The 26,734-nt window shown below is 39.6% G+C and overlaps 1 protein-coding gene across 3 annotated transcripts in view; it reads left to right on the forward strand.

Moving 5' to 3' along the window:
- Positions 1 to 1,266: 1,266 nt before the first annotated feature.
- Positions 1,267 to 26,734, forward strand: part of GOLIM4 (golgi integral membrane protein 4) — a 33,893-nt gene continuing 8,425 nt past the window's right edge. The window contains exons 1-10 of one of the 3 annotated variants that reach the window (XM_054074381.1): positions 1,576 to 1,679; positions 6,058 to 6,197; positions 16,549 to 16,623; positions 17,864 to 17,913; positions 18,631 to 18,684; positions 19,192 to 19,342; positions 20,661 to 20,743; positions 21,292 to 21,375; positions 24,267 to 24,434; positions 25,223 to 25,552. In XM_054074381.1, coding sequence (XP_053930356.1) covers positions 6,065 to 6,197; positions 16,549 to 16,623; positions 17,864 to 17,913; positions 18,631 to 18,684; positions 19,192 to 19,342; positions 20,661 to 20,743; positions 21,292 to 21,375; positions 24,267 to 24,434; positions 25,223 to 25,552 — 1,128 coding nt within the window. In that variant the 5' untranslated portion in view covers positions 1,576 to 1,679; positions 6,058 to 6,064. Of the gene's footprint in view, positions 1,680 to 6,057; positions 6,198 to 16,548; positions 16,624 to 17,863; positions 17,914 to 18,630; positions 18,685 to 19,191; positions 19,343 to 20,660; positions 20,744 to 21,291; positions 21,376 to 24,266; positions 24,435 to 25,222; positions 25,553 to 26,734 lie in introns of all 3 variants that reach the window. The other 2 variants (XM_054074380.1, XM_054074382.1) reach the window with 2 other exon arrangements.

A 26,734-nucleotide genomic window follows, 5' to 3' on the forward strand; every position in this document is an offset into this window, starting at 1 on the left:
CAAACCACCATGCTTACTAAACCATGTCCCAAGGTGCCATGTCTACATACTTTTTGAACATCTCCAGGGATCGTGACTCCACCACTTCTCTGGGCAGCCTGTTCCAGTGCTTCACCACTTTTGCAGTAAAGGCATTTTTCCTAATATCCAATCTAAACCTCCCCTGATGCAACACGAGGCCATTTCTGATCATCCTATCACTTGTTACTTGGGAGAATAGACCAATACCTACCTCAGTCAACCTCCTTTCAGGTAGCTGGGGAGGTACTTTTTACTCAGTCCTGTAGCAACAGGATAAGGAGGAATGGCTTTAAATTGGAAGGGGGAAGATTTAGATTAGATTTTAGGAAGAAATTCTTCACTATGAGGGTGGTGAGGCACTGGCACAGGTTGCACAGGGAACTTACGGATGCCCCCTCCCTGGAGGTGTTCAAGGCCAGGTTGGATGGGGCTTTGAGCCCCCTGATCTGGCAGGAGGTGTCCCATGCCAAGGGGAGGTGGAACTGGATGGGCTTTGAGGTCCCTTCCAACTCAAACCATTCTGTGATTGTATGATTCTGCGATTCTATGATTTTGTGGTTCCAAGATTCTGCGATTCTAAGAGTCTATGGTTTTATGATTCTGTGATTTTAAGATTCTGTGATTCTAAGGGTCTGTAACTCTACAGTTATATGATCCTGTGATGCTACGATTTTGTGATTCTAAGATTCTCGGACTCTGTGATTCTAGGATTCTGTGATTCCACCATTACATTATTCTAAGATTTTATGATTCTATGATTCTGTGATTCTAAGATTCTATGATCCTGTGATTTTATGGTTCTGTGATTCTAAAATCTATGATTCTATGGATCTGTGATTCGGTGATTCTACAGTTTTGTGATTCTAAGATTCTATGACTCTGTGATTCTATGATTCTGTGATTCTACGATTCTGTGATTCTAAGAGGCTTTGATTCTACGATTTTGTGATTCTGTCTTTCCTAGGCCTGCATTAGATGCTTTCTCTCCCAAACGAGCCTCCCAGAGCCTATTTCCCTGCCCTCTCCCCATCCCGCTCTCCTCTCCCGGGCGCGGGGGGCGGGCAGCGGCGCGGACGGACACGCGGCGCTGCCAATGCGCTGCGGCCCCGCGGGGAGATCGCTCCGCGGCTGGGCCCAATGGAGGCGCGCGGAGCGGCGCTTCCTGCCCGGGGACCCCGCGGCGGGGCGGCTGCGCCCGGGTGGGGCCGACACGTCAGGGCGGGGGGAGCCGCCTTTGTTCTTCGCCGGTTGGCGGCGGGCGGTAGAGGAGCAGAGCAGGGGGGCCGGGGCGGCGAGGCGGGGGCCGGCCCTCCCTCCAGCGGCCGCAGCATGAGCCGCGCCGGCTCCGCGCCGCCGCGCAGGGCCCTCCTCCCCCGCTTCTTCTCCCTCCTCCTCGCGGGGCCTCCGGTGCCGCCGCCTCCTGCCGCCCGCCGCTAGAGCCGCCGGGGCGGGAGCCCTCGGGACCCCCGACATGGGCAACGGCATGTGCTCCCGAAAGCAGAAGCGGATTTTCCAGACCCTCCTGCTCTTGACTGTGGTGTTCGGCTTCCTTTACGGGGCGATGCTCTACTACGAGCTGCAGGGCCAGCTGAGGAAGGCTGAGGCCACGGCCATCAAGTACCAGCAGCATCAAGAATCCCTCTCGGCTCAGTTACAAGGTACTTCCCTCTGCTGACCTTTCCTAAGGCTTCCAGAGCATCTTCCTTCTACTCCTCGTCTTCTGGGGAAGTCTGGGCTCCAGCTGCCCAGCCTCTCAAAGTTTTGCTCCTTGTGCGCTTCTGCCCCTTCTATCCCTCCAGTCTGTGTGGGGTTTTGATAGCTGACTCTGGGGAGGATCCTGGTCCTGCTGTAGTTGGAGTGAGTTTTTATCACGGACACCTACAGAGCTTTTATGCCCCGTCACTCCCACACATTTTATAGAGTGGCTCTTACTCCCAAGGGAGTGCACATCACTTTGCAATTCTTAGTGTAAACAGAAAAGACAGGCACACTGCCTGCAGTTCATTTAGCAGTACAGACCATGTCCAGTCCTGGGACTTTTGCGTGATCTGTGTTGTCTTAGCAGTATTAATTTTATGCTGCTAAGAGAACGTTCAGCAGCAAAAATGCAAGGCTGCAGTTCCAGGCAGCATAAACTTTAAACAGCTCCAGGATAGAGGATAGATGTATGCTAACAAAGGGTTCTTTTAAAGACTAATTTGAAAGCAAAGTTCAAATAAGTTATTTGGATAAAGCTGTTCTATTACTTTTGGAATAACTTTGAATTTCATGGCTTAAGGCTGCCACATCAATACAGACCCTTGTTTATCTTGGTTTAAGGGTGCACAAAATGTGGGTGTTCTGTACTTAAAGATGAAAAGCTGCTGATATCTTACATCTGTGTGTCCAGGAATCGGTTGCAAAGCAGCAGATGTGTATGTGAAGCATTAGTTGTCTAGGAAGTGCAAGACCTGACCGCCTCTCTAATTGTGAAGTGCAAGGTTATCAGATCAGCATATACAAATTCCAGAACCAACTTTCAAAACTCTAAAGAGTTCTATTCCTGTTCTGTACAGTTTTGAGAAATAAGTGCTATGCTGTAGCAGCTGTAACAGTACTTTACACTTTACAGATGTTCAACCTTGCTTTTCACTGTGGAAGCATGACTAGAAGCATACAGTCTTTATGCAGACAGCACAGAATTAGGGGCTTATGCTGTTAGATTCATACAGCGATTTGTTACTTGAATATGTTTAGCTGCGATCTGAGACCATCATTACTTGCTATTTCAATTTTGAGCCATTTCCAGGTAATGCCATGGAAAAATTTGACAGAAACCTTCATTGTAGTCATGTAAAAGGTGTAAATGTTTGGCTGGGAGATGGGTATGTGGCAAATGGCTAAAGGGCTACTTTTGCTGGTCTGTATATTTGCCAACAGTATTTGAAGAGGACACAGGAACATCTTGTTCTCCAGCTAAAATTCAACAAGTTAGCTTTTTTCTGTTGCTCTCGCTGTACCAAAGAGGAGCATACAACAATCTTTATCCTGACACGGGAGAAATTCTCTTGATCAGATACAGTGGATCTGGAATGTTAGTTTAAACTTGCCATGTCTGAAACATCATTTTGAGTAGCCATTGTCTATGCAAGCAAGTTCACATAGCAGCAGGCAACTGGTAGTTGATAAAAGCAGTGACAATGCTGTGTTTTATAGAAGTATCTTCTTGCTTGTTTCACTGTGTATCAATGAGAAATTTAAAATGCAGACCAGCATCTGAAAACATTAATACATTTGATTATCAATGCAATAAATTCACATGGTTCTGGGACCCATGCAATATCAAGCCTATTAAGCAGGAGATCTTATCTGTGCCTGCTATGGTAACAGGAAACCTTTGGGGGGTGTTTGTTTTTTGTTTTTTTTTTTTTTTTTTTTTTAATTAAATGTAATGCAACAATAAAATTGCTTCTTTTTGTTTTTTTTTTTTTTTTTCTGTATTGTGGCAATAGCAAATATATCTAAAAGAGGGTGAGGCTTGGAGCCCAGCCCACTGGCATACTAGCCACAGCAGCAAGCATTAGTTGCCTAATCTCCCACTGAAGTAAATGGAAGCCATGCGCCTAAGGACTTCGGAGGGTTTGAGCTTGGTGAATTAGAGAGAAACTTTTCTTCCCAGTCTTTTTCTGTGCATCTAAAGACTCTTTCTGGGATGGCCTGCCCTGTATAATCACTTGGACTTTTGCAGTAGCAGTTTATTAGTGAGAAGAAAGAGAATTCAGAAGCTGTGCCTATGCCCAACTCACCTGGAGGTACACAAGGCACTGTGCTAACTGGTGATGTACAACACAAAAATAATTTTTGAAACTTTCCTATTAGTAACTCTTTGATATGGAACAACAGGAAGGAATTTTCTTTAAATGGAGACTTTGAAACAACGTAAAGCGCTGACAGAAAGTCCTGTGTTTGCAGGTGCAGTATCTGGCTGCACTTTGAACTTTTGATTTTAAATGGCCTGGATTTAAAGTCAACAATGTTTCTGTTGCCAAACAAAAAAACCCAAACAAATCCTCTCAGAATATCTAGGCTACATCTCTTTGCTGTCCTTAATCACACAAGAGATTATTCTCTGAGTTTATTCTTTTATGAGAGCAACAAAATGTGTCACTGCTAAAGCAGTGCAACTTATCTTTTCCATGCAATGTAGACACTGGTCTAGAGATAACTTTGGGGCCTGGAGTGTGATGGGAGAGCTCTGGAATATTTTTAACAGGAACCAGTTAAAGGGACACGTCACTGACATAACATTGCCAGGAGGAAAAGAGGTGCTGTATCAACAGTGGTTGGTTTCTTAGTGTTTACAGGTCTCTTCTGGGTGGTTAAATAAGACTTATATAAGCAAATAAGCTCATTACAAGCTGAGGAGAAAACTGAACCTTTCCTGAACAAACATTTAGTCGGTAGGCTTTTACTAGTTTGGTGGGGTTTTTTGTTTTTTTTTTTTTAGAAAGGGCAACTTCTTAAAGTTGTCCTTTTGAGGATCCTGAGGCTGTAGTGTGCCAGGCTGGCTGTGCTAACTGGAAGGCTAACTGGATTTAAATAGTTGGGTGACAGTGAATTACTGCCTGCTTTCTGAATTTTGGTTGGGTTTTGTTGTGACTGCTGAGGCCTATAAAGACAGTTACTTTCTTGATTGTACACAGAGGAACACTGTTAAGGCTTCTGGGTGAAACTTGAGCTGGTTTGTGAAACGCTTAAGAATCATAGGCAACTCTTCTAAGTTTATGTATAAGGTCACAGTTTGGACCTGAATGCCTTTGGCCTACCCAAAATCTGAAGAAGGGTCCTCAGAGGTAGCTTGGAGTATAGCTTCCTTCACTTTCTATAGTCCCCTCTACTATTATTCTCTCTCTGTACAGTTGTTGTTTTTCATTAACGTAGGTAATAAGAACCTTCTTTTAGGTACTTGCCAGTTCTTCCTGCCTGAATGAGCAGCACTTTCTGGTTTTGTTTCAAAAGTCAGTCATTTTAGATTTTTATCTTTTTCATTGCCTTGTTTTGCTCAAACACAACAAATGAAGCCGGCTAAACCTTCTGGACATGTGAGAAAATGGTGCTCTCATCTACCAAGGCAGAATGTACAGATTACTGAAAAATGTTGCAGGAAGAGGTCTCCAAGGTGTTTAGCTCATGCACCTGATCGGAAGAGGGCTGTGTTAAGACTGCTGTTGTAGGGAGTTCTTCTTTTCCTGGTGTTCACAGCTTCACGTACTCAACTGAGAAGTATTTGTGCCTGTTGAAATAAGACCAGAGTGCAGTTGGAAGGATGGCAGACTTCGGGAACATGATAAGAATAAGTGGTTTGCAGAGGTTTGGTTCTTAAGCTCACCCCCTTTAGGCAGCTCATGTTGTAGAGTACTTCTTTAGTTGAAAGCTAAACCGCCAGTGCATCTCACAAGAGAATGCCAGACTTTAGCATTTTTATCTCTTTAATCAAGTTCTCATGGGCATGGAGAAAGTAGGGCTGGTTTTGTGACATAATGGGAATACTGGAGGCAAAAATGTAGAGATGACACAAAATTTCTTGGCTGCTATAAAACCTAAAGTCATTGTTATCTGTAAAGTTGCTCAGAGAAGCTGATCTTCCCAGTAAGCTGATTATTTTTAAACCTAATTCTCTGACATTATATGTTTAAATCATGAAGATAATCTTACTTAGTATTTCTTAATGATAAAAAAACCCTTGATGCTGTTTGCCTTCTAAAAGATGTGTCAAATGAAGCCTTGAGCTATTGGCTATATAGCAACAGATTTCAGTTGCTAGAGTAGCTACACATAGACAGCTGTAGATGAACCCGGTTGTATCTTTGCTTCAAGATTGACTGTATCTAGAAATGTCTCTTCAGCCTATACAGTTTCTGTCTTCTCATCTTCTGGGTATTAAGTAACTCCATGTGTACTATTTTAATCTGTTTAATCTGTTTTAATCCCTAATCCTAATAACAGCCTATGTTTAGTGCCTTTTACTACCTTTAATTTTCTTGCTTTTTCTCTTAGGGTCTTAATGTATCTGATGGCTTTAAGCAATCTCTGCAGTCTGAGATCATGCTGTAATCTTGGGAGCCAACTCAGGAGGGACTCGAATTTGAGAGCTGAGAGTTTGCCCTACTGTATACAAAGTGTGGATTTCCTCAAAGGTATCCAATCTGGTGCTAGAAAGCACCAGCTGAAAAGCAAATGTAGAATTCCTCTGTGCCTGTTGTGCCTCTTGTTCTAAGCTGAGGTTCCTCCTTAGAGGTGACCAAGAAGTTGATCAGACCTGTAGCAGCTCTTGTGTATAGAGACTTACAATACTAGATCATAGCTCCGTGTGACTTTAGTGGTTAATATTTATTATACCTGTCTCCATGCTGACTACATAGATGCCAAAGCTCTTCTTGGTGAAATACATACAGATGTGGATATTCTTCACTTTCTCATCCCTCTTTTGTAGTACTCTATTTAAACTTGTACCTTAAATTGGCAGAGCTAGGAAGAACTAACTGTACCTTTGGTGGTGGTTCTTTTTGCATGCATCATAAAAATATAGCTACACCCATGCAGCTTCTGTATAGTTTGGTTGTTCCCCATAACAGTAGCAGCCTGAATTCTTTTGATTCCTGTTGGTTTCAAATTGAATGTAACAGTACAGTGCTTATTTTGATTGTGTTTTGTTGCTTTTGGATCTGAAAGATCCGTGGTAACTCTTTAATAGCAGAGGTTTGTTCCATGTGTACTACTGGCATGCAGGTGTACTTCAAAACGAAGTACAGTACTGCATGAAATGTCAAATACAGCATCACCAGTTCTGCTACCTGGCTTCCTAAAATGGTATGTTTTGGTTTGTAACCTCATCTATGAATCTGTCTTTTGTACTTCCATTCGCTTTTTCCATTGGGTACTTAACATTCTAAATACTTGAAGTACATTGGAAATAATTAGTGCAAAAGTTTGGTATGGAAGATATATATACTATAAATATATATTCATATGTGCGATTGTATGTGTACAAATATGTATGCATACATGTGTACAAAATGATATTTAGGTAGATAGGTGTCTGTTTTACAGCACAACCTGAAGATTTCAGGTTATCAGAGTACAGGAAAGATGCTACAGCTTTGTTCAGTTCAATTAACCCAGGGAGCTTGTTTTTTCCTTATAGTAAGAGTCCCAGCAGCTGACTTCTATGACTGGAAAGATAAATTGAGCAAATGCCTGTACTTTATTTATGCTTTTTTTTTTTTTTTTAAAATTCCTGTAAACCATGCCCAAATGTTCTTAAATCACTTTCTTGTGGACGTAATGCTTCAAGATAAATTTCTACCTGTGCTGTAATGTTATATCTGCCTCCAAGCTGGAATTTGGTCTGAAGATAATGGAGCACGTAGTCTGAATGAATATTAAACAGCATGAGGTAATAGAGTGGTTTTTTATGCTGTTGCATACCCTACCTGCAGCAGTTTAATATTGGGCCTGGTAGCCAATATCCTGATGCAAGATATACCAAATATCCTGAAACTATTTGTTATTGATGATGATTTCAGCCTTTCAAAGATTGTGAGTGAGTGATCTCTCTGGGTTTATGAACCTCCAGAGCGGAGAGAAGGGGAGGGAGCCAAGATGGGTGGATGGTCTGAGTTTGCATTCTGGCCTCTTTGACAGTCATCTTCTGTCACATAGTCTTAGCAGGCAAAGGTTTGACAGCAGCTTCTGTATCACCTGAAACACCATCAGCTTTGCTGGAGGCAGAGCAGCAGAGAAGCAGAGGATGAAGCATCCATGATCACAAACTGAAAACTGCTGCAAACTGAAAGCCCGTAGTCAACAACATAGTTTAAGTGATATTTGGCTGTCCTAAGCACACAATGCAGGAAGAGTTGCAGCGTGATTGAGACTTTATGATTGTACTGACAAAACTTTAAAGTTCATATCTGAGAGTTAAGTATTCCTAGAGTGGTTCAATTATGATTGCTGCTTTACTGTTAAAAACAAAGCCTAAACAACAGACTGGAATTACTTCCTTACTTCCTACATGAGCAGAAATGATTGAATTCTCAAGTCTTAAATATCGTGTTCCAAATGCATTGTCTCATTGGGCTGATTGTTTTTGCTGGGCAGGGTACAGACTTTTTAGTCTGTGTATCTGGGTGGGGTAACCTTATGAGTCAGGTTTCCACCCACAAGTCAGATTTCAGTGCACGTTATAGCATCTCTTCTGTAGTAGTGAGGACGTTGCCAGCAATTTGTGGCTAGTATGGTTCACTTTACTCATTTTGGAATAGGGTCCTTACATACAAAAAGTAATCAAATCTGTCCTGCTAGAAATCAGGTGCTGCTTTGAGATTTAATGGTAATGAAAGCTAAATAATTCAGATTGCTGAAAAAATGACCTATCAGAACAACTAATTAAGGTAGACTCTTTTGCTGGGTGATTTTTCTTGGAATTTTTAGGATTCAGGGGCATGAATTTCCAATCACGTTGGAGCCCGAGGTAAGCGCTTAGGGAATTCAGCCTGTTTGGATGCTATTCCTTCTCTAAAGATGGATCTTCTGAGCCGAATGCGATTTTCATCTTTTTCTGGTGATCTAGAAGAAACTAAACTTCCTGAGATTTTCTACTATGTATTTTTAATTATGAAATAAAAGAAACTACAATTACTCCACCTCTTCCTCTGTATTTTTACCCCTAAGGTATCTGAAATTAGCCTAGTATCTTACTTTCCTGAAGTGACTCAGATCCCAGTGTTTGGCAGTCATTTTCAGGGTGTAATTACAGAGATGCTGAGAGAAGTGTGGCCTCTTTGTACTCCTGGAGGGCGTAGTAAGCAGTCTGTTCCTATCCATGCCACCATACTGAACAGTACCATGTTCAGTGTTCTGGTTAATCTGTCACACCTGGATGCATATTTTGAGGTTTGACAGTGATCTTCTGTTACAAAATAAAAATTATGAACCCCTAACTCAAACTGTTGATTTCTGTATGCTGCTTTATGAAACAGAACTGTAGCTGACTCCAAGTCCCCGCTGTTGGAGCTCTCCAGAGCTAATTTAAGGAAGTGGTTTGGCAGTTTTGTAAGGTGATAACCATAGCTATTAACATCAGGCTTTACCATATTCCATTATGATAAGAATGCAAATATGTGTCAGTTAGAAGAGACTGTTAAAATGACGTGTGTGTGTGTATGTAGAATACATTTTTCTTCACTGTCAGTTTTGCACTAGTGTCTGAATATACGTATGTGTTTTATGTAGATCCTAGTGCCATGTAGATAGATCACTAGTCTTCTGCATTAAATTGCAAAAAAGTCTAAAACAATTTTTGAGAGAAAGAGCAGGCCCAGGCATTGAGATGGATATGAGACAGAAACTGTTGTCTCTGCAGTTTTTCTGAACGTTTGTGTTTTCTTCAAAATGATCTGATGTGTTATAGCAAAAATGGCAGAGTAGTGGAGTAGAAAATCATGAAAAGGGAAGGGAATCTTTTTAGAAATAAATTGGCTAACCTTAAGAATTTAAGTCTAAAATTACTAAATTGGTTTTGTATGAAATATTTGTATTCATCATAATTTTAAAAAACCATCTTTAGCAGATAGGTAGGTGTCTAGAAAACTGCATATGCAAGGTGAGATGTTAATCTGCCCCAGCATGTCATAGCCATGGGTGGCATCAATGGTTGGAAGAAATCCTTAGTGCAGTGCGCAGGAAATCTTTTCTGGGATGGGAAACGTGATCTCTTTCCTAATGAAAGTCATGTCTGAAGCCCAACTGTTGAAGATTAAATCCTTAATCACATTTAATACCTCTTCTCAAACTTTTATTTTAGCAGCAGCAGCTATTACAGTTTACTACTCAACATGATAAATAGCTCCCTATATCCCAACCCATCATTATGTTTTACTTGCAATTTGTTTTCAATCTGTTGTGTCCTAGGGGTGTTATTGATGCCTAAAAAAGGGAGTACGTAAGGCAGGATAGAGTAAAAGAGTTCTACTTAATGTAGACCTTTAATCCAGCTTAGAAATTAATTTTCATGTCATCCTTATGATTGAATACAGGCCACAATTATTTCTTAGAAATAAAAGCATGTGTTTCTGGGGGAAATTGCATTAGTGTGCCAGATTTGCCACCGTTCCCCCGTTTCCAGAACTGCAGTCAAAGCAAAACTTCTAAGATGTGCCACAGTTCTCCACATTGTGCTCTGTATTTCCTCTTTTCTATTTGAGGATGCAAAGCTGAAGCTTTGATAAGCATGTGAATTTTCTTATCTGTTAACCTGAACTCGCTCCACACATTCCAGAACTTTTTGAACTTCTCTCAGTTCTGATACCCTGTCTAATTCCTTACCAAGCTCTGCAGTTTGTGAAAAGTGCTTGACAGAAAGCAAGCTTCATAGAGAGCATCAGTGATAGTTCTTGTCCTGGGCAAGACACCAAGGACTAAGTTGGGGTTTGTAGGGCTAAAAGCAGGAATCTCACAACTGGAATCAAGGAGTTAAGGGATCAGCTGTGAGCTTCCCAACACTCAATGTGACATCAGCTAGCAGGATACAGGTAATTCCCAAGCTATTCTTTGGTTCTTCTGATACATTCTAATTTACCCAGAAAAGATTCCAGTGTTCCAAGACTGAAAATGTTAGATGAAAATGCATGTAGTCAGTTCTCTGTTATCTTTGCATAGATCTTGCTTGGTTTACAGCTAAAATTTGACCTAAATGTAGGCACTTGCTCAGTCTCTACAACCCCATGTGGAGCTGCTCCAGTAGCAGTGGTGGGTCTTATTCATGTCAAAACGCTCTGCATAGGGAGCATGGGGCAGTGGGACTTTGCTGTGGTCTGCAGCTAGCTCCCTGCACTCAAGCTAGTCTGACAAATCTCCATAATTTGCTCAAATCCCATGCTCCAATTCTAGTTTCTTATTGGAGTACTGGCAACAGATAGAGGAACAGGTTTATTTTAATTGATAGGTTGGTTTTGGTTCAGGATCTTTGAAAGCAGATGTTTCTGCTTTCTGCTTGTGCAGTTGAAATCAGTGGTAGCTTTGTGACAAATGCTAAAAAAAAGCCTGAATATGATGATCCAGATACTAAACACATACTCCTCACTTCAAATTATTAATACTATGAGCAACATGAATGACTAGAGAATTAAGTCAAAGCAGTGGTTATTTTCAAGCACAACTGCCAATGCCTTGTTTAGTTTGCCAGGAGGAATTCTGCTTTTTTACAGTGACTGGCTGTAATTTGACAAAGCTATTACTTGATTGTTCTTCATGAGTTTATTTAGAATGTGAGTTTATTTAGGAGTTTATAGGAGTTTATTTTAACACAGATGCAGCTGTGATTCTGCACATTATGCTAGTTCTGGTTTTCAGTGATCAAAATGAGAGCAATGCATCTCTGCCTGTATGCAAAACTGTTCCCTAATTAAGCCTGAAAAATGCTTGTTTCTCACACACAATCCATTTCATGTCATTTTGGCTTCTATTTCTGTCCTTTTTGTATTAATTCAAAACGGAAAACTTTGAGAGCATTAAATATGAAATAGCTTCAATATTTTGACCAATATATTGTAAATATATGATTTCTGTAATATTGTTTTCTGGCTTTATTCTTAAAACACGGTTTTATTAAGTCTTTGTTGTGGGAATACTTCAGTTGTTTCTTAGATATTTGAAATATCAGTGGAATGTCCACTTATTGCTCAACTCACAACTGAGAATCTTTGGAACAGGTGGAGTGTGTGCTGTGACCAGTATTGGTTGTACTGTGGTGGGAATCCTGGTACTCATCCAGGAGCTACTCACAGTTTCATTGTGTTTCTGATTATCAGTAGTGAAATAGTTGATCTCCTTGTTTGAAGTCAGATTCACTGATGTAATCATAGACGGAGCTGGAGGCTTAGGGTACAGGTCTTGCTATATTAAAAATGTGTTCTCCCAGCACGAAACCTTGGCCTCAGATGAGTTAAGAAGTCTCTTCTGAGATTAAAAAAATCCTGATTTTTGTCATGGGACTAGAAAATCTGTCCTACATCCCGCATTGAAGGGATTCTTCCTTGGCTCACAGAAATGCTTTGCTGTCTGCAGAAAGCTGTTTGCGTGGGCCCACATTCTAAATGGTTCTGTCTGCAGTGACAAGTGTCATAAATTAACTGTATTTTTATAACAAGTCTATGTTCTACAGCCCTTCATAGCATTACTAGAAAAGTGCCAGTGTGGCTTACCACACACTGCTGGTTCAGTTCAACTCTGCCACAGTTTGAAAGAAAATAACACTGAATGTTGCCAAGACTACTGAAATCTACTGGCTTTAGAAGAAAGGTATTACTGTAAGCTCAGGGAAAGAATGCAGAATCTCGTAAGAAACAATAACAATGAAATCAATACATTTCTTGTATCATGTATATTTAAATCCTATTGTAATCTTAGTTTCCCAGGAAGTTATATAGTGGGAGCTGGGCTGGTTTAGAGTCTAGAGTCATACTTCTGATAGACCAAAATACCAAACTAATACTGTTGCAAAATTGCTGATAATAGGAAATACGTTCTTTTAAATATAAAATAATTGCTTATTTTGCTTTTTGCTGTGAGGAGGTGCAAAGCAAAGATAAGAGAGATAACCACGACTATTCAATAAGCTTGCTTTCCTCAGATTTCTTGTCTCCTGTGTTGCAATTAATGGTCAAGTGAGAAACTATAGATCATTCCCCCCCGAGTCTCCTCCACTTTCTGCATGCGAAAAATCTTAACTCAAGGACTTGATTTAGTTTGGATTAATTCAGGGCCTGATAAATAATTCCTTGTTGAAGACAAAAGGTACAGCTTGAGGCTGGATCCCCACTCTGTTGATTCATGTTGTTCTTTGTTCGTTCATGCTGGGTACATTATGTAGGTAATGTAAAGAATTAAACTGATACCTGCAGTTAGTACAGCTGTGCAATAGTGCATATTAGCCATTACTTGATGATGTTTTCCCCCTTTTTTGTGCCATTCCATTAAATATAGCATAGCAACAGAGTTCAATTATTTGTGGAAAGATCAGTACAAAATTAAGATCTTCACCTATTAAAAAAATTTGTGAAGTGCCATGTGGGTGCATCACACCAGTGACAGTTTGCTGGGTTCCATATATATGTTCTACCCCCTCAAGCTGGGAAACCTGTAATAGAAAATATGTTTTTCAGTGTATTTATTTCTTTGAGGTTTTTTTTCACTTGAACATCTTATATCCAGGCTGATAGCAAAGGAGAAATCCCCTCCTGTGGCAACAAGAGCCTTGTAGTTTGGATTCGGGCCTAGGAAGTTTCTGATTGATGGGAATAAACTTCTATGTGTACTTAGGAAATCTGACCTACAGCCTGCTCCCCAGTAGAGTGAGTGATAAAATAGGGAAGCTATGCTTTCTTAATAATTATTTTCTCAATCAAAATCTTCAGTACCTTGCATGTGATGAACTTTTATCAGAGAAAAACATTGCTGAACCAACCAGTAATTGAACTAGAAGAGGAGAGGTGTTGAAGTTTTTCTTAGCCCTTTTTGGCCATCTGCAGGGCTATTTTAAGACATTGCTAGCTTTGTTGCAGCATTTCAAAGGTTAGTACAAAGAAGGTAGCAGTGAGGATACCTGGGAGGGGTGTAGAGATATTGCTTGGACATGCAGGGTGGAGACAGGAAAGCAAAAGCTCAGCAGAGACACAATTAGCTGTGGAAGGTACAGAGGTACCGCAGTCCCTAAAACCCAAGCAATTGCTTTCTCGTTCTCCTTTCTTCCTGCCTTTTTATGGGTTTGTTGGGCAGGGTTTCCCGCCCCACACTTGTTAAAACACTAGGAGGAGCTGAAGAAGGTGCACTTGCAGACAAAGAAGTGAAATGGAAAATGTTACCTCTGAATGCATTTGTGGTTTAGTCTGTCTGCCAAAAAGCCTATTTCCACCCCCGGTCGCATGGGAGGGGAAAACCCATTATGGATTTTCATTTCTCTCCTGAGTTGCTATGCTACAACCTCTGTTCCTTTTGCAATGTAATTTGGCATTCACAATCTTTGGTGCCTAGATAAAACCATTACTGTACTGCTGCCATTTTTTTTTTCCTTCTCTGGAAGCTTGCTTGCTGGTGACTTTGTGAATATTCATTGCATGCTGGTGTTGTTGCAGAGGATATTGATACATTAGTTCATCTTGACTGATGCCCTTGACTTTATAAGATAAATAACACAGTAAGGATAGGTGACAAGGACTGATTAGCTATCCAGCTCCTAAGCTAAATTGTAAACACTTGTAAAGAGCCTGCAGAATGCCCCTTGGTGGAATTAAGAATATATTTTAAGATGCAAGAGGAGTTTACTGTGGCTGCCAAGATACAAATCTTTATGGGATGCTTCCTGTTGAAGGCTTATGTTCACCAATGGTTTACTTCTCAGAAAATTAGTGTACTAGTTTAGAAGGAAAAATCACACATTCCATTGCTACAAATTAATAATTCTTTAAAAGAATGCAAATTATACTTTGTGTTAAACTGAGCTTGAGTAAATGTAATTGTACGTTTGCCAGAGTTTTTTTTAATATCTTTCCTCTACTGCAAATTCGGTACGCTATTTCAGATAATGATGTTTCAGGCTGATGACTGGTGAGGATATATATGGAAGGGTATATATGGACTGGTGTGCCCCATCGCTTGTGAGCCATTCAAAACTAGATGTTCAAAACACAAGCTGAATGAGGTGCTACTTTACTGGCAGCTGACTGGTGGGACTCTGCCAGGTGATATTGGATGTCCTAAATACACAAGGATACAACAAACCATTAGAAAAATTCATAACAATGGTGTAGTCTTTGGGAGTCATAAATTGCTGGAAGACAGTGCCAAGGAAATACTGTAAACTCTTTGTGTGTATTCTGTATTAGGTATCTGCTCTTGCAGTGGTCGGTCTGTTGGACCAATAATATGACCTACGCTGGTGATCGTACCATTAAAAAAAAACCTAGAAATAAGTTTGTCTCTGCCCTCTGTGATCAAACCTGGAGCAGTCTGTCCCAAGCAATGCCACCCAGCATTCCAAGTCACTGCCAGTCATTACTGCTGTTCTCTTAAAAATTGTACAAGCTGGCACTGCCACCAGAAGAAATTTGTTATATGCCCTTACCCCAACTGTCCTGCTGTCCCATTGCCTGTAACAGTGAGAGCCAAGGACAGCACAAGAACAAGCAGCAGAACCACCTCTTCTGGTAGCACTGTCAGCTAAAAGGGCTTGCAGAGTTTGGGAAAGATTGTCAGAGCATCTTTTCAAAACGTCTCTTGCATTTCCTTGCAGTCAGTGACCCTGTTCTGGGGACAGCGGTACCCTGCATGGCTGTCGTTACCTGGTCCGTTTAGGATGTTACTACTGAGAATAGTGACACTGAAAACCCCAGCCTGCTGGGTTTTGGCTGAAGTGCTGTACACTGACGCCTTCTTCCTTCATCTCTAGACTATTGTGCGGGTATTTTGACTCAATTAAAGATGTATAAATGTATTTAAAATCAGGGAAGATTAAATTTATACTCTCAAACTGAAATGATTTCCTGATGAGCAGTCTCTGATGCCTAATCCTTAGAAGTTTAGCTCTATACTTCTGCTATCCTAGCCCTTCATATGATTTCCTTTGTTCTTCCTGATTTAACTTCTTAACTGGGGTGTGACCCTCATACCTGTCCCCCTGCCGTCATTGTCCTCCCCAGTCCTCCTCAGATTATGTGGATATTGTGAGTACATGACAGGAAGACATGTTATACTTGCTGTCACCACATACTTATTAAAAAATGCAGGACATTATATACCTAAGCATTTCATTATGCAGTTTTAGGGTCTTCAACAGATGCTGTGGTTTAAAAGGATACTGTTATCCAGGCTTTACAAAAAAGAAAATCACAGAACGCTGAGTTGTCGCAACTGATTTTTTAGAAGGATTTAGGAAAGGCTCTCAGGTTCTCCATTTCTTAGCTTAAGCAGCCTGTCTAGTGTACTACTGCATCTTTCTAAGCTGTCCTGCTCTTGAGCATCTCTCTTCCCTCGTGGCAATTCGCCCTAAGGATTTACTCCAGCAGTAAGGCTGTTCTATCTTTTTTCCTTGTCTCTTTACAAGCAAGGCAAGAGAGAATTAAAGCATAGGAAAATACATACCTGCATACCTAAGAAGGAAAGGGGATTTAGTAGCTTTCGTGTAGATCCACCATAGCTGACTGTCCCCATAAACAAATCGCTTACATGGCTATCATGTTCTATGTTTATGCAGTGGGAAATAATCCAAATTCAGGATCAAATCATGTGCAAAATAAACCAACCAAAAAATCCTGTCTCAAATGATGCAAGCAGCCCTTTATCATATGACCTCATTGCACTTGTATTTTCCTGCTATATTCTGTGCCAATGCTCTTTGGGTGTGCTGGGAATGGGTGGCGTTTTCCTTATATTACCTTTTAAATTAATTAATTACTTTTTAAAATTAATTGTATACAAAATTTCTCTTTTCAGTTGTATATGAGCACAGGTCAAGATTAGAAAAATCATTACAAAAGGAAAGGCTTGAACATAAGAAAGCAAAAGAAGGTAAAAACATGCTTTTCATTTTGACATTTAGAATAACTTGGATATTTTAAAAAGTAACTTCAGATGTATTTTGTTCAGTTTTACTGATGTATAACATGTTAACAGGACCACTTCAGCAGATCTGTGATGGTCTTTTTAGTCCATCTTTTTGATTTATTTTTTTTAATCTAATATTTTTTAAAAAAGTAGACATCTTTTTAGTACTATTTACAGATCGCTGCAACGTGGCATAGTATACACAGAGAATGTGTTTATATCAGTGTACATAAACTGAACAGGTATGTGAAATATTGGCCTCAGTAAATCCTTTTCTGGCACACTGAAAATTTAAAACCTGTGCCAAAAACACAACATCTTTTTCTGCATTTCTTCAATGTGAAATTAGACTCTGAATCAGTATTTTTGCACATGCTTAAGAGTAAACGCATGCTTATGTACCTTCTTCTGATTACAGCTAAATTGTAGGTGTGTGTGTTTGAGGGGGAACACCTATTTCTGGGACACCTGTTTCTTATGCATGGGGCCTCTGTGTAACTGCAGCAGAATGCAGTCCTCTGAGTTGAGAATCTGTTGTTCTAAATTCAATACAATTTTCAGAATAAAGCCTATGTTCTTCCTAAAACGGAGGACTCGGCCACTGAATTAAAACAACTACTTTAGCAAACGTGAAGAACATTATAAGAAATTATCCTTATGGTGCAGTTCTCGATAGCTTTCTGGTGCCATCTAGTGTAGAGCTGCTCCATTGCAATGCCAAAGGGAGTCGGCATTTTCAAATCCTGAGACGAGGATCAAGGAACAAAAGAGGGAATTTAGTTTTATATAAACTTAGTCTAGATTTTCACACTTCTTAAAATACATATTTTTTTATCCTAGTACAAAACCACACAATTCATAAATGTCCTTTTCCTTTTGAATGATGCTACTGGGCCTCTACTGAGAGAGGTCATATAACAGGTTTAATTACCTGTCTTGTAGTCTATAACCCCTATTTCGCAATAAGCTATAAAACTTATAAAGTATTTTATGGAACAAAAACTCTTTAATGAAATATTTTGTCAAAATTTGATCATTTTTTTAAGTTATCCATAGTTTTTTTTTTTACAATCTTTTGGAAAATCATAACTGTGTAAGTATTGAGCTCTTAAGAGAATTTATGTATGCAACAGTTATGTTATTTAAGTACAGATTCTAATCTTCCTGGGGTTTTCTCATCAGTGTTTTCCCTTTTACGTTGTAGATTTTCTGGTTTATAAACTAGAAGCACAGGAAACACTCAATAAGGGAAGGGTAAGTCATCATACCTAGTACGAGTTTGTAATAGTTGATGCTATTTGAGTTGCAAGAACAAGGAAATGCTTTGCAATTATGACTGTTCAAAGGAAGAAATCTTAGAGAATGCGAATTGGAAGAGCTCTCACTTATCTATTTCTACTCCGCATGTATAAGTGCTCTGCAATGCTTAATTATTTAAGCTGTGGTAGGAGATAACAATATCTTTCCAGAAAATTAATACAGAAAATACCCTCTTGTTTATATGTTGGTAGTTCAAGCATAATGTTACTAGTTTTGAGGGTAAGGGGGAATAAGAAGGTGTTAGAAATCTTTTTGTAGCTTAGTCCACCAGGAAAAGGACAGTGAGAACCTTCTAACACATGGTCTTTGAACTGGAAAGTGTAAAATCATCAAGAAATTTTGTTTTATATACCAAATGCAGAGGGAAAGCTGTATCTGGTGGAGGACACAGAGGCCTGCAGAGAGCTCTTTATAAAGGAAGTAAATTAGGATTTTATGACCACTTCATGCTGAAACTGGGGAGCAGTTTGTGTGCTGAGTAAATTAAGTTAAAATACGTGTATGCTTGCCAGGTTCCAAAGCGAGTGGAGAGATTAATTTGTTTCCTGGGGAGTTGTTTCCCGTGGCTTGTGACTCCTAAATAGCTTCCTGTACAGAGGTTAGAGGAGTGACAGCATTGTTCTGTTTAACACTGGTGGTTTTGTTTTACAGCAAGACTCCAATAGCCGATACAGTGCGCTGAGCGTACAGCACCAGATGTTGAAGGTGGGTAACCAGGCTATCCTGATCCACAGGGCACTGCTACCGTCAAGCGGGGGGTTGGCCTCACTGGCTTCTGGTAATTCACTCCAGAATGTCAGCATGTTGATAGTGCCTTCCTTTAACAACAGTGCCCTTAAAGGATGATTTACTGCAGTTTTTCCTAGGCAGGCTTTTCAGCAGGTAATTTAATCTTATGAAATCCAATTATTTGTATAGAACACTGGCTTATCAGACTTTACATAGTTTGGCATGTAAGGAATTTCTTAGATATACTCAGCAAGCTCCCAATGGAACAAGTGCGACTGCAGGGTGAGCCCTAGGACAGGAGACTACTCATGACAGAGATCATTTTGTGTTTGAGAGGAGCCGCAACGTGCATGCTTTGAATAATGAACTTCTTGTTACAAGTGCTTCCTGTTCATCTGGACTTTATTTAACAAATTGCCAAAGACAATATTAGCCAGATATGCAGATTCAGAACTGTTCCACTCTCCAACTTGGTATTTGCAGAGTCAACATGAAGAACTGAAGAAACAGCATGCTGACCTTGAGGAAGATCACCGAAAACAAGGAGAAGAGTTTAGCAGAACATTCAGTGATCACAAGGAGCGATACTTGCAACTGCAGCAGGAAAAGGAGCAGGAGATCTCTAAGCTGAAGGGTATATGCAACCTGTATCAGATTGCCCATATTAAAATGTGTGTTTGTCATTGTATTTTGTGTGATGTGAGATTGAAAGACATTGTCTCTGTTCTCACTAACAGGTCATTCATATGTCATATCCTTCCCGATGAGTTACATTTTCCTGATGTTTTTCTGTGGGCTCTTTCTGCATTGTTACATTTACTCCCTGTGTCTATCTAGATTAGAGAAATAGTAAGAAACACCACACTTAAAAGCCTGTCAAATGTCAGGGGATGGTTTATCCAGTCTTTAGCTGTTAGTTCTTAGACTTGTATAAACTTGCCTCTTAACCTTTCCCTTACAAAAACGGATAATCTAAGAGTGTTTGCCACTTCCATCAGAGATTTGATTGTGCCTATTTATGAAGTGACTTTACGTTCATACAAGAAAACTGGTTCTAAAATGTATCAGCTTCTCTGAAATATATTGCATCTGTATGCTAGGATGAGGTATTCATTTTTCACTCTTAGCATCCAATTTCCCATTAAAGAGATTCTTTATTGTTTTCAGACCTCTTCAATCCAAATTACACAGTTACATAGAACAAAAGGATGAGGCTCTCCCTGTCTAGGGCCTTTGGCCACTTTCTGCCATGTGTCACTAACACATAAGTTGGTTTTGGATCTGTCTGCAGTTTTGTCTGCACAGTATTTTGCAGGCAGAGCCTGGTTTATTAGTTCTGCCTTGGCACCAGACCAGTAAAGTCATACAGCTCTTGGACTGAGCTGGATTGCAGCCTAGCAGCTTGGAATGTGAGAAAAGCTTGCCTGTGTCTGCCTGCAGTATTCCCATTTCTTACATTATGTTGATGTGGAAGAGATACTTCTCTCTCTGGACCCAGAACGTAAAGCTTGTTAAATATGCTGGCCATCTGGGCACCTCTTCCGAAAGAATAGCTTAGTCTTACGACATAAAATTCTCACTCACCAGATTAGATGTGGGGGAAGAGAGGAGGGTGCCTTCCTCTCTACATTTTAAAAGTTTCAGATTATCATAATGAATTGTGCTGTCTGTCCGCAGCATGAACAGTGATGCATAATTCCAGTTGCAGACTGGATGTGCTAATACAAAATTCAACCAAATTTTTCAATTTTATGCTTGAGAATGTAAGGCATTTTATAGGGCTGGGGAAGAGGTGTAATATAAAGGAGCCATGCAACTACTCTAATCCATTTTTACTATAGCAATTGTGTAGGACTTTTTGTAGTTTGTGGTTATAGTCTTAATTTTGGTGCTTAATGTAGTATTATACGCTTCACCAAGTTTAAATTGTGCATGTCACTTTTTTTAAACAGAATCCCTGTATAACTTACGTGAGGAGAACAGACAATTGAGAAAAGCTCACCAAGACATTCACACCCAGCTACAAGATGTCAAGGTAGGCTTTGCTTTGAGGAGAACTTTCAAGATCTTTAGGAAAAACAAAAGTTTTCCCAAGTTTTAACAAGCCAAAAATGGGTTATGCTGCAGACTTGTAGTTTCTATTATGTTGCAAAAAGCAGAGATTTCATGTGTTTTGCCACCTGCCCTCTAGGTACACGCTTTTTTTTTTTTTTTTAAAACAAAAGGAAGAGAATTATTTAGTATAGAAATTTGACTTTGCAGTTTAAGAATTGTGTTTTGGCAAGCTAAGTCTGCTGAAATTAATGTTTTTCAGCTCATCAACATAAACATTCATCAGCATCTACTCCAATTTTTAACTTATTTTAGTTACACAAATCCTGGCCTCTAAATTGCCTTTCCTGGCACGCTTGCTTTCTCTGCGTGTTTAATATGTGTTCCATGTTAAATAAATAAATGCTGTTATTCCAACTCAGGATTTTTTTTACAACGAATTATCTTCCTGGTTCAAAATCTCCTGGGATACCTAATTTACCTTTAGAATGCACTTTATGTGAAACATTTAACGTTCTTCTTTTTGTGTAGCAACAGCATAAGAACTTACTCTCCCAACACAACCAGCTTGTAGTGACATTGGAAGACCACAAGAGTGCACTAGCTGCTGCACAGGTCAGAGAGGAAAGCAGCTTCTGCTGGCTCTAGCCTTTCTAAAACTCATTTCTCCTAGTTCAGCTGACTGTAATGTTATGCATGTAGCCTTTCGCATGGGGAATCTGCAGTTAGCACTATGCTGCACACTGCAGGGAAATGCATGAATTAAAGGGTCGCTTTTAAGAAGAAGCTTCAACAAATCACAAGGCTGTTGGAAGATAAAAATCTGTATTACTGGCCCAAGAGTGCATGTATTACTGATTCTTATCAGAGTGGAAGAGAATGTCTGCTTCCATGAGAACTGTTTATATCTTTCTTTCTCTATCTTCTCTGATAGAACTTCTGTCAGTTTAACGTCCCACACTCTGACATTCACATGTATCATTATAAAGACCTGAATGTTGGCATACTGTAAAGTCTCTTTTTGTCTATGATTGGAAGGTTTATAAGGGTATATGCATCAGTGCCACAGAGGCAGAGTATATTTGGAAGAATGTAAATTTCAGGTAGAACTCAAATTAGTTAAAAATAAACAGCAACATTACCTTTCTTAAATGTTATTTTCAAGTGAATGAAGAGCCCACTTTTTTTAGACTACTGCAGGTTCAATCAGCTGTGACAGTACAAGCTGTGTAGGCCACAAGGAGCCTGCAAGTAGAAGTAGTGTCGGAGCAGAGGAAGAAAGACTATTGGTGAAAGATCAGAGGGAAAGGCAATGAGGCAATGTGAAGTTATTTTTATTCCTGACTAGTTTTCTTAATTCAAGTATTTTCACAATCCACAAAATCATTAGCATCATTGAGAGAATTGGGTCTTTTTTTTTCCCCCTCCTGTTCTGCTTGTTGTGCACGTCAGTACGTGTAGATATTAAAAAAAGAGGGAAAGACCAGGAAAGTTCCCTCATAGACTAAATAAATGAGAAGTCTTAATTTCCAGTACTAAAACAAGTTGGCAGCTAATTTTAAGCTCTTCTCCCACTGGCCACGTTAGCTGCTTGGTATGTATTTGCTAACATCTAAATTCCGTAAGGGCAGATGCAGGGTGTGATTTAAGGTTCACCAGATCCAAAGGGAAGTTCCATATACTTCTCCTGGCTTTGATTCAGTTCTTTAATTAGCAAACCTGTGTCACACAAAGCCTTTCTCTCCGCAATCAAAATGCGGCATTTAACATATGGAGAACTTTTCCTTCCAGAGAAGTCTTGCACATTCTTTCAGAACAGAAAGTATTTAGCACAGTTGCTTAGTTTCTCCTGCAAACCATCTACAAAAAGTTCACAAGGGATTGTTCCTTAGAAACTTAGCTTGATAAATGACCCCTCTATTTGTAAGTGTATTCCAGACGTTAAATATCAGTAGTCAATACTGCACTAATGAATTTGTGACCTGAATCTTTAAGGCGTTGTAATCTTTGTACTTTTCCATAGCTCAAAGAGCCAGACAGATTCATTATATATTTTTATAAACCTTGTCTTTCTGCCAGTATTAATACTTCTTAAGCTATGGCGTTGAATCTCAATGTTCAGCTTAGTGACTCGTGCAGCAGAATGGAGTACTTGAATTCTGATCTGGACGTGCACTGTTTAAATATCCCAGTATAGTATGTCTGCATGGACAGCGATTGGGGGAAAAAATAAGATTGGAGACCTGTGTTTTAATTGTATGTTAAATAAATAGTACTTTTTTTCCTTTAAAATTTCTTATTGGACTCTCCAGCAGTTAATCAGGAAGCAGAAGTATCCCTCTGGAATGACAAGAGTAATTACTGTGCGTTCTGCTTTGCTTTTAGGCCCATCTGTTTTAATGGATCCCATAGTCTTTTGAAGATGCTTCGAGGTGCGTCTAGCTTCGGAGCTGTTATACATTGCATCATGTCAATCTGTAGCACTGTGGATATCATTTTGTATGAGTATTATGCATTGTACATCAATGCATCATGCCTGTCTGCTGTACTATTGATTGCTATGATACCACATAACACACAAAATTACAGACACAGTCACCAAGTGGAAACTGTAGCCAGTTTTTAACCTGAATTTTGAAATTATTGTGAAATGCACCTCTGACTTCAAAATGGGCATTAAACATACCCACCACTTCCACTGGGGCCACAGAGAAACCCTCTCATGAGGCACCACCTTTTGTATATACAGCTGGTCAGCTTTTATAAATCCCGTCCATCTCAAAAATTTTACTTTATGAGATAATCTTTCTTGTACATCTCTACTAGTATACCAACCAGTCTGGATTCTCATACTGGACTTTAAAACTTTTTAAAAGTATCCTGAGTTTATACAAAGTTGAACAGCAAATCAAATTATAACATTTTACTGTTGCATTTCAGGAAGACCTTAGAAATTTACATTTTCTCTCTTCTTTTTCTTTTTTTCCCTTTTTTTTTTTTTCTTTGCTCTTCACCAACAGTGTACTATGACGTTCTTTGCCTCAGTTCTGTGTGTTAGCTGTTGTCTTTTGTAACACATGTCAAAATGTGTGTATATACTTTAAAGCTACTGTTTCTGAAAGAACCGTCTTTCTTTGTACCAGTGAAGGGGAAGCTGTGGTGCTCTCTATTTCCCTTGCTTTAGTCTGCCAAGAAAACTGCATCGCTCCCTTTTGACAATTCTCTTGCTTGGCATGAATAAAACAAATCTTCATCTTTGTCCAACAGACTTTTCTAATATATTTCTTATGCATGTGCACTTTGGCTGAAAAGATTTTGATGAATCAATGCTATCTAATGCGTGGAAACAACCAATTTTAAAAGCTCCCATCCCTTCTCCCTGGTATTTGGTCTGATGTGAATATTGAGTCTTTCTATTATATGTCTTGCCAGCAAGTTCATTCTAAGGTGACAACATTTTATTAAGGAGTTGAATGGACACACTATAATTAATGTGTTGACTTTAGTCCCAGGTGGAGGAATACAAACAGTTGAAGGACACACTCAACAAAATGCCAAGTTTCCGACAACCTGAGAACTTAGAACAACCAAATGAGCAAGTGGTAGCGCGAGCACCGACTCTTCACAGTGACCTCCCAATGCACCATGAAGCTGTGGCTAAAGAGCATAAGGAGGTATAAAGTACTGACTGGCTACAGATGCTATAGGAAATGGCTTTCATTCAGGAAAATACTAGCTATGTGCTTATTTTCAATAGAAGTGTATATTTAACTGTACACATTTGTCCATTCTTCAGTAAAGTAGTAATGAACAGTTTAATCTTGGAGTAGTAGGAAAATTATATTCATGATGACCTTGTCTTATGTGATTGTAAATGCACTTAAAGCTGGTTTATGTAAGTTGTTTTAAGACATTGCCAAAAATCTTATTTTTTGAGTAATAAGTGGTCTCTACAGGTTTAGATATCATGTTAAAGATTTAACAAGTTCTGAAGAAATTTTTATGTGTTTTATAAAGTTTCAGTGGCACACTTCAAATTGTCTTGCTATCCCATGTTTAAAAATAAAAAAAGGCAAAGTTGCGGGTAAAATCTAGAAGTTACAATATCAGTTGTAGCTCTGTTTTACAGAAGTTCTTGGCCAGCAGAACCTACAGGAAGTAAAAATACAAAACTTCCTTTGTAGTTACAGAACTATAATATGTTTGTTCAGATAAAAGGAGGCTTAACCTGCTCTATGATGCAATTGTATAACACCTTGTGCAGCTGTGCCGAGCCAAGTATCAGGTATTCATACTGTTTGGCAGGAGGGGCAGTTTATTCCAAAGCAGGTATTTGGCTGTCATGCCTACAGCCTCACTACTGCAGGCTGGAATAACGGCATCCATATCTTGTCCTTGGCTCTCTTGAAAATTGGAAATCCATAATATTTTGTGAACACATAATGTTGTGTATGTTTTGCAGAATGAGAAGCCAAAAGCTAAAGAAGAAATAAATACCCAAGAAAAAGAGGACGAGGCTGAGCCCTTTCATCTGCAAAGAAGGGCTGAGGGCCAGCATGTCAAAGAACTAAATATTCAGGAGCAACAAGAAGCTGGAGAGGATGATGAGCAACGCGTTGATCAAGTTGAAGAGGAACGCAAAAAAGAACTTGAAGAGGAAGAAATGGAACAGGCAGGTCAGCCTGAGCACTTAGAGGAGGAACAGGACCAAGTACCAGAAGACCATGAGTGGAGAAAACAGGAACAGAAAGAAGAAGAAACCAACATGTTGGGTGATCATCTTCATTCAGAAGTATGGAGCTCTTTTCTACGAATCAATGAGATTTGCTTTTTAAGTGGAGGCATCTCTTGTCATTGTTGGCCCTGTATTGCACTCACCTGTTTCTAGGTAAAATCAGTGTCATATTGATAGAAAGCTTTGGATTCACAGCACTCACTGGTTCTTAGATAAAACTGTCGTATTTATAGAAAAATTGGGATTCAGAGCACTTGTATGCATAAGATTCAGGCTCAACTTTAACACGCTTGCCAAATGCAGCTTAATGAACACTAATTCTGCTGATAAAAAACAACAGATGGAAAATAAAGAGCAGTTGGGTTGAATCCTATCTCCTACTTTAAATTTGAGGTCTGTGGTAGCTGATGGAAAGAAGGTAGAAGGAAACTTATCTTCACCACCTTTGATGGAGAGTTGTTCTGCCTAACTAATTTTAATTTGATGCTTCTCAGCAAATTGCAGTGCGTTTCTGTCAGATATATCTACCTTCTGTAAATACATTTCCATCTAAATGTTGGCTGCTGTTTGACAGGAAATTTTAACTGCAAGGTGAACATGACTAAAATAGCTGGGGAAAATGAGTGCACAGCAATGGCAAGGTTTGCTCTATACGGCTCTAAAGAAAACCAGCAAATCCTGGATTTACATTCTAGATCAGATTTCCAGTCAAAGCTATTTTACTGATATCATTTTAGGCTTTGTAAACAGTTGCTCTCCTAGCAGATCAACTGTCTAACTCCAGTGTGATGAGGAGTTGTTGTTGGAGAGGTGCAGTGGGTTAGAACAGCAGCAACAGGTTAAGCAGTGAAACTGGAAATGTTTTAAGTCACTGCTGACTGTAAAAAATATGCAGTATGTCACTTAAGGCTTGAAGCAACCCCTACTGAAATTACCAGTTAAATCCATGGAAGCATTTTTGCTGTCTTGATTGTCAGGATCAGAACTTCCTGTTACAGGTAATATGTTCAGCAGGTTGTATTATTATCGATACACAAGAAAAGCATGTCTTCTCCCAGCCTAGTATCTCCTCTTCCTTCCTCATCCTCCACAAATACCCCAACACTTCCACTTTAAGCAGAGACAAGAAAAATTAAAACAACTTTGCTGTAATTCTGCCTATTGCATGTAGCATCTGCCTAATTTTTCCTCTTGTCACAGGTTTCTGCATGCTTGTTTCTAATCATTGGAATTATGATT

Source organism: Cuculus canorus, chromosome 9 (assembly GCF_017976375.1).
Source record: "Cuculus canorus isolate bCucCan1 chromosome 9, bCucCan1.pri, whole genome shotgun sequence".
Taxonomy (NCBI): Eukaryota; Metazoa; Chordata; class Aves; order Cuculiformes; family Cuculidae; genus Cuculus; species Cuculus canorus.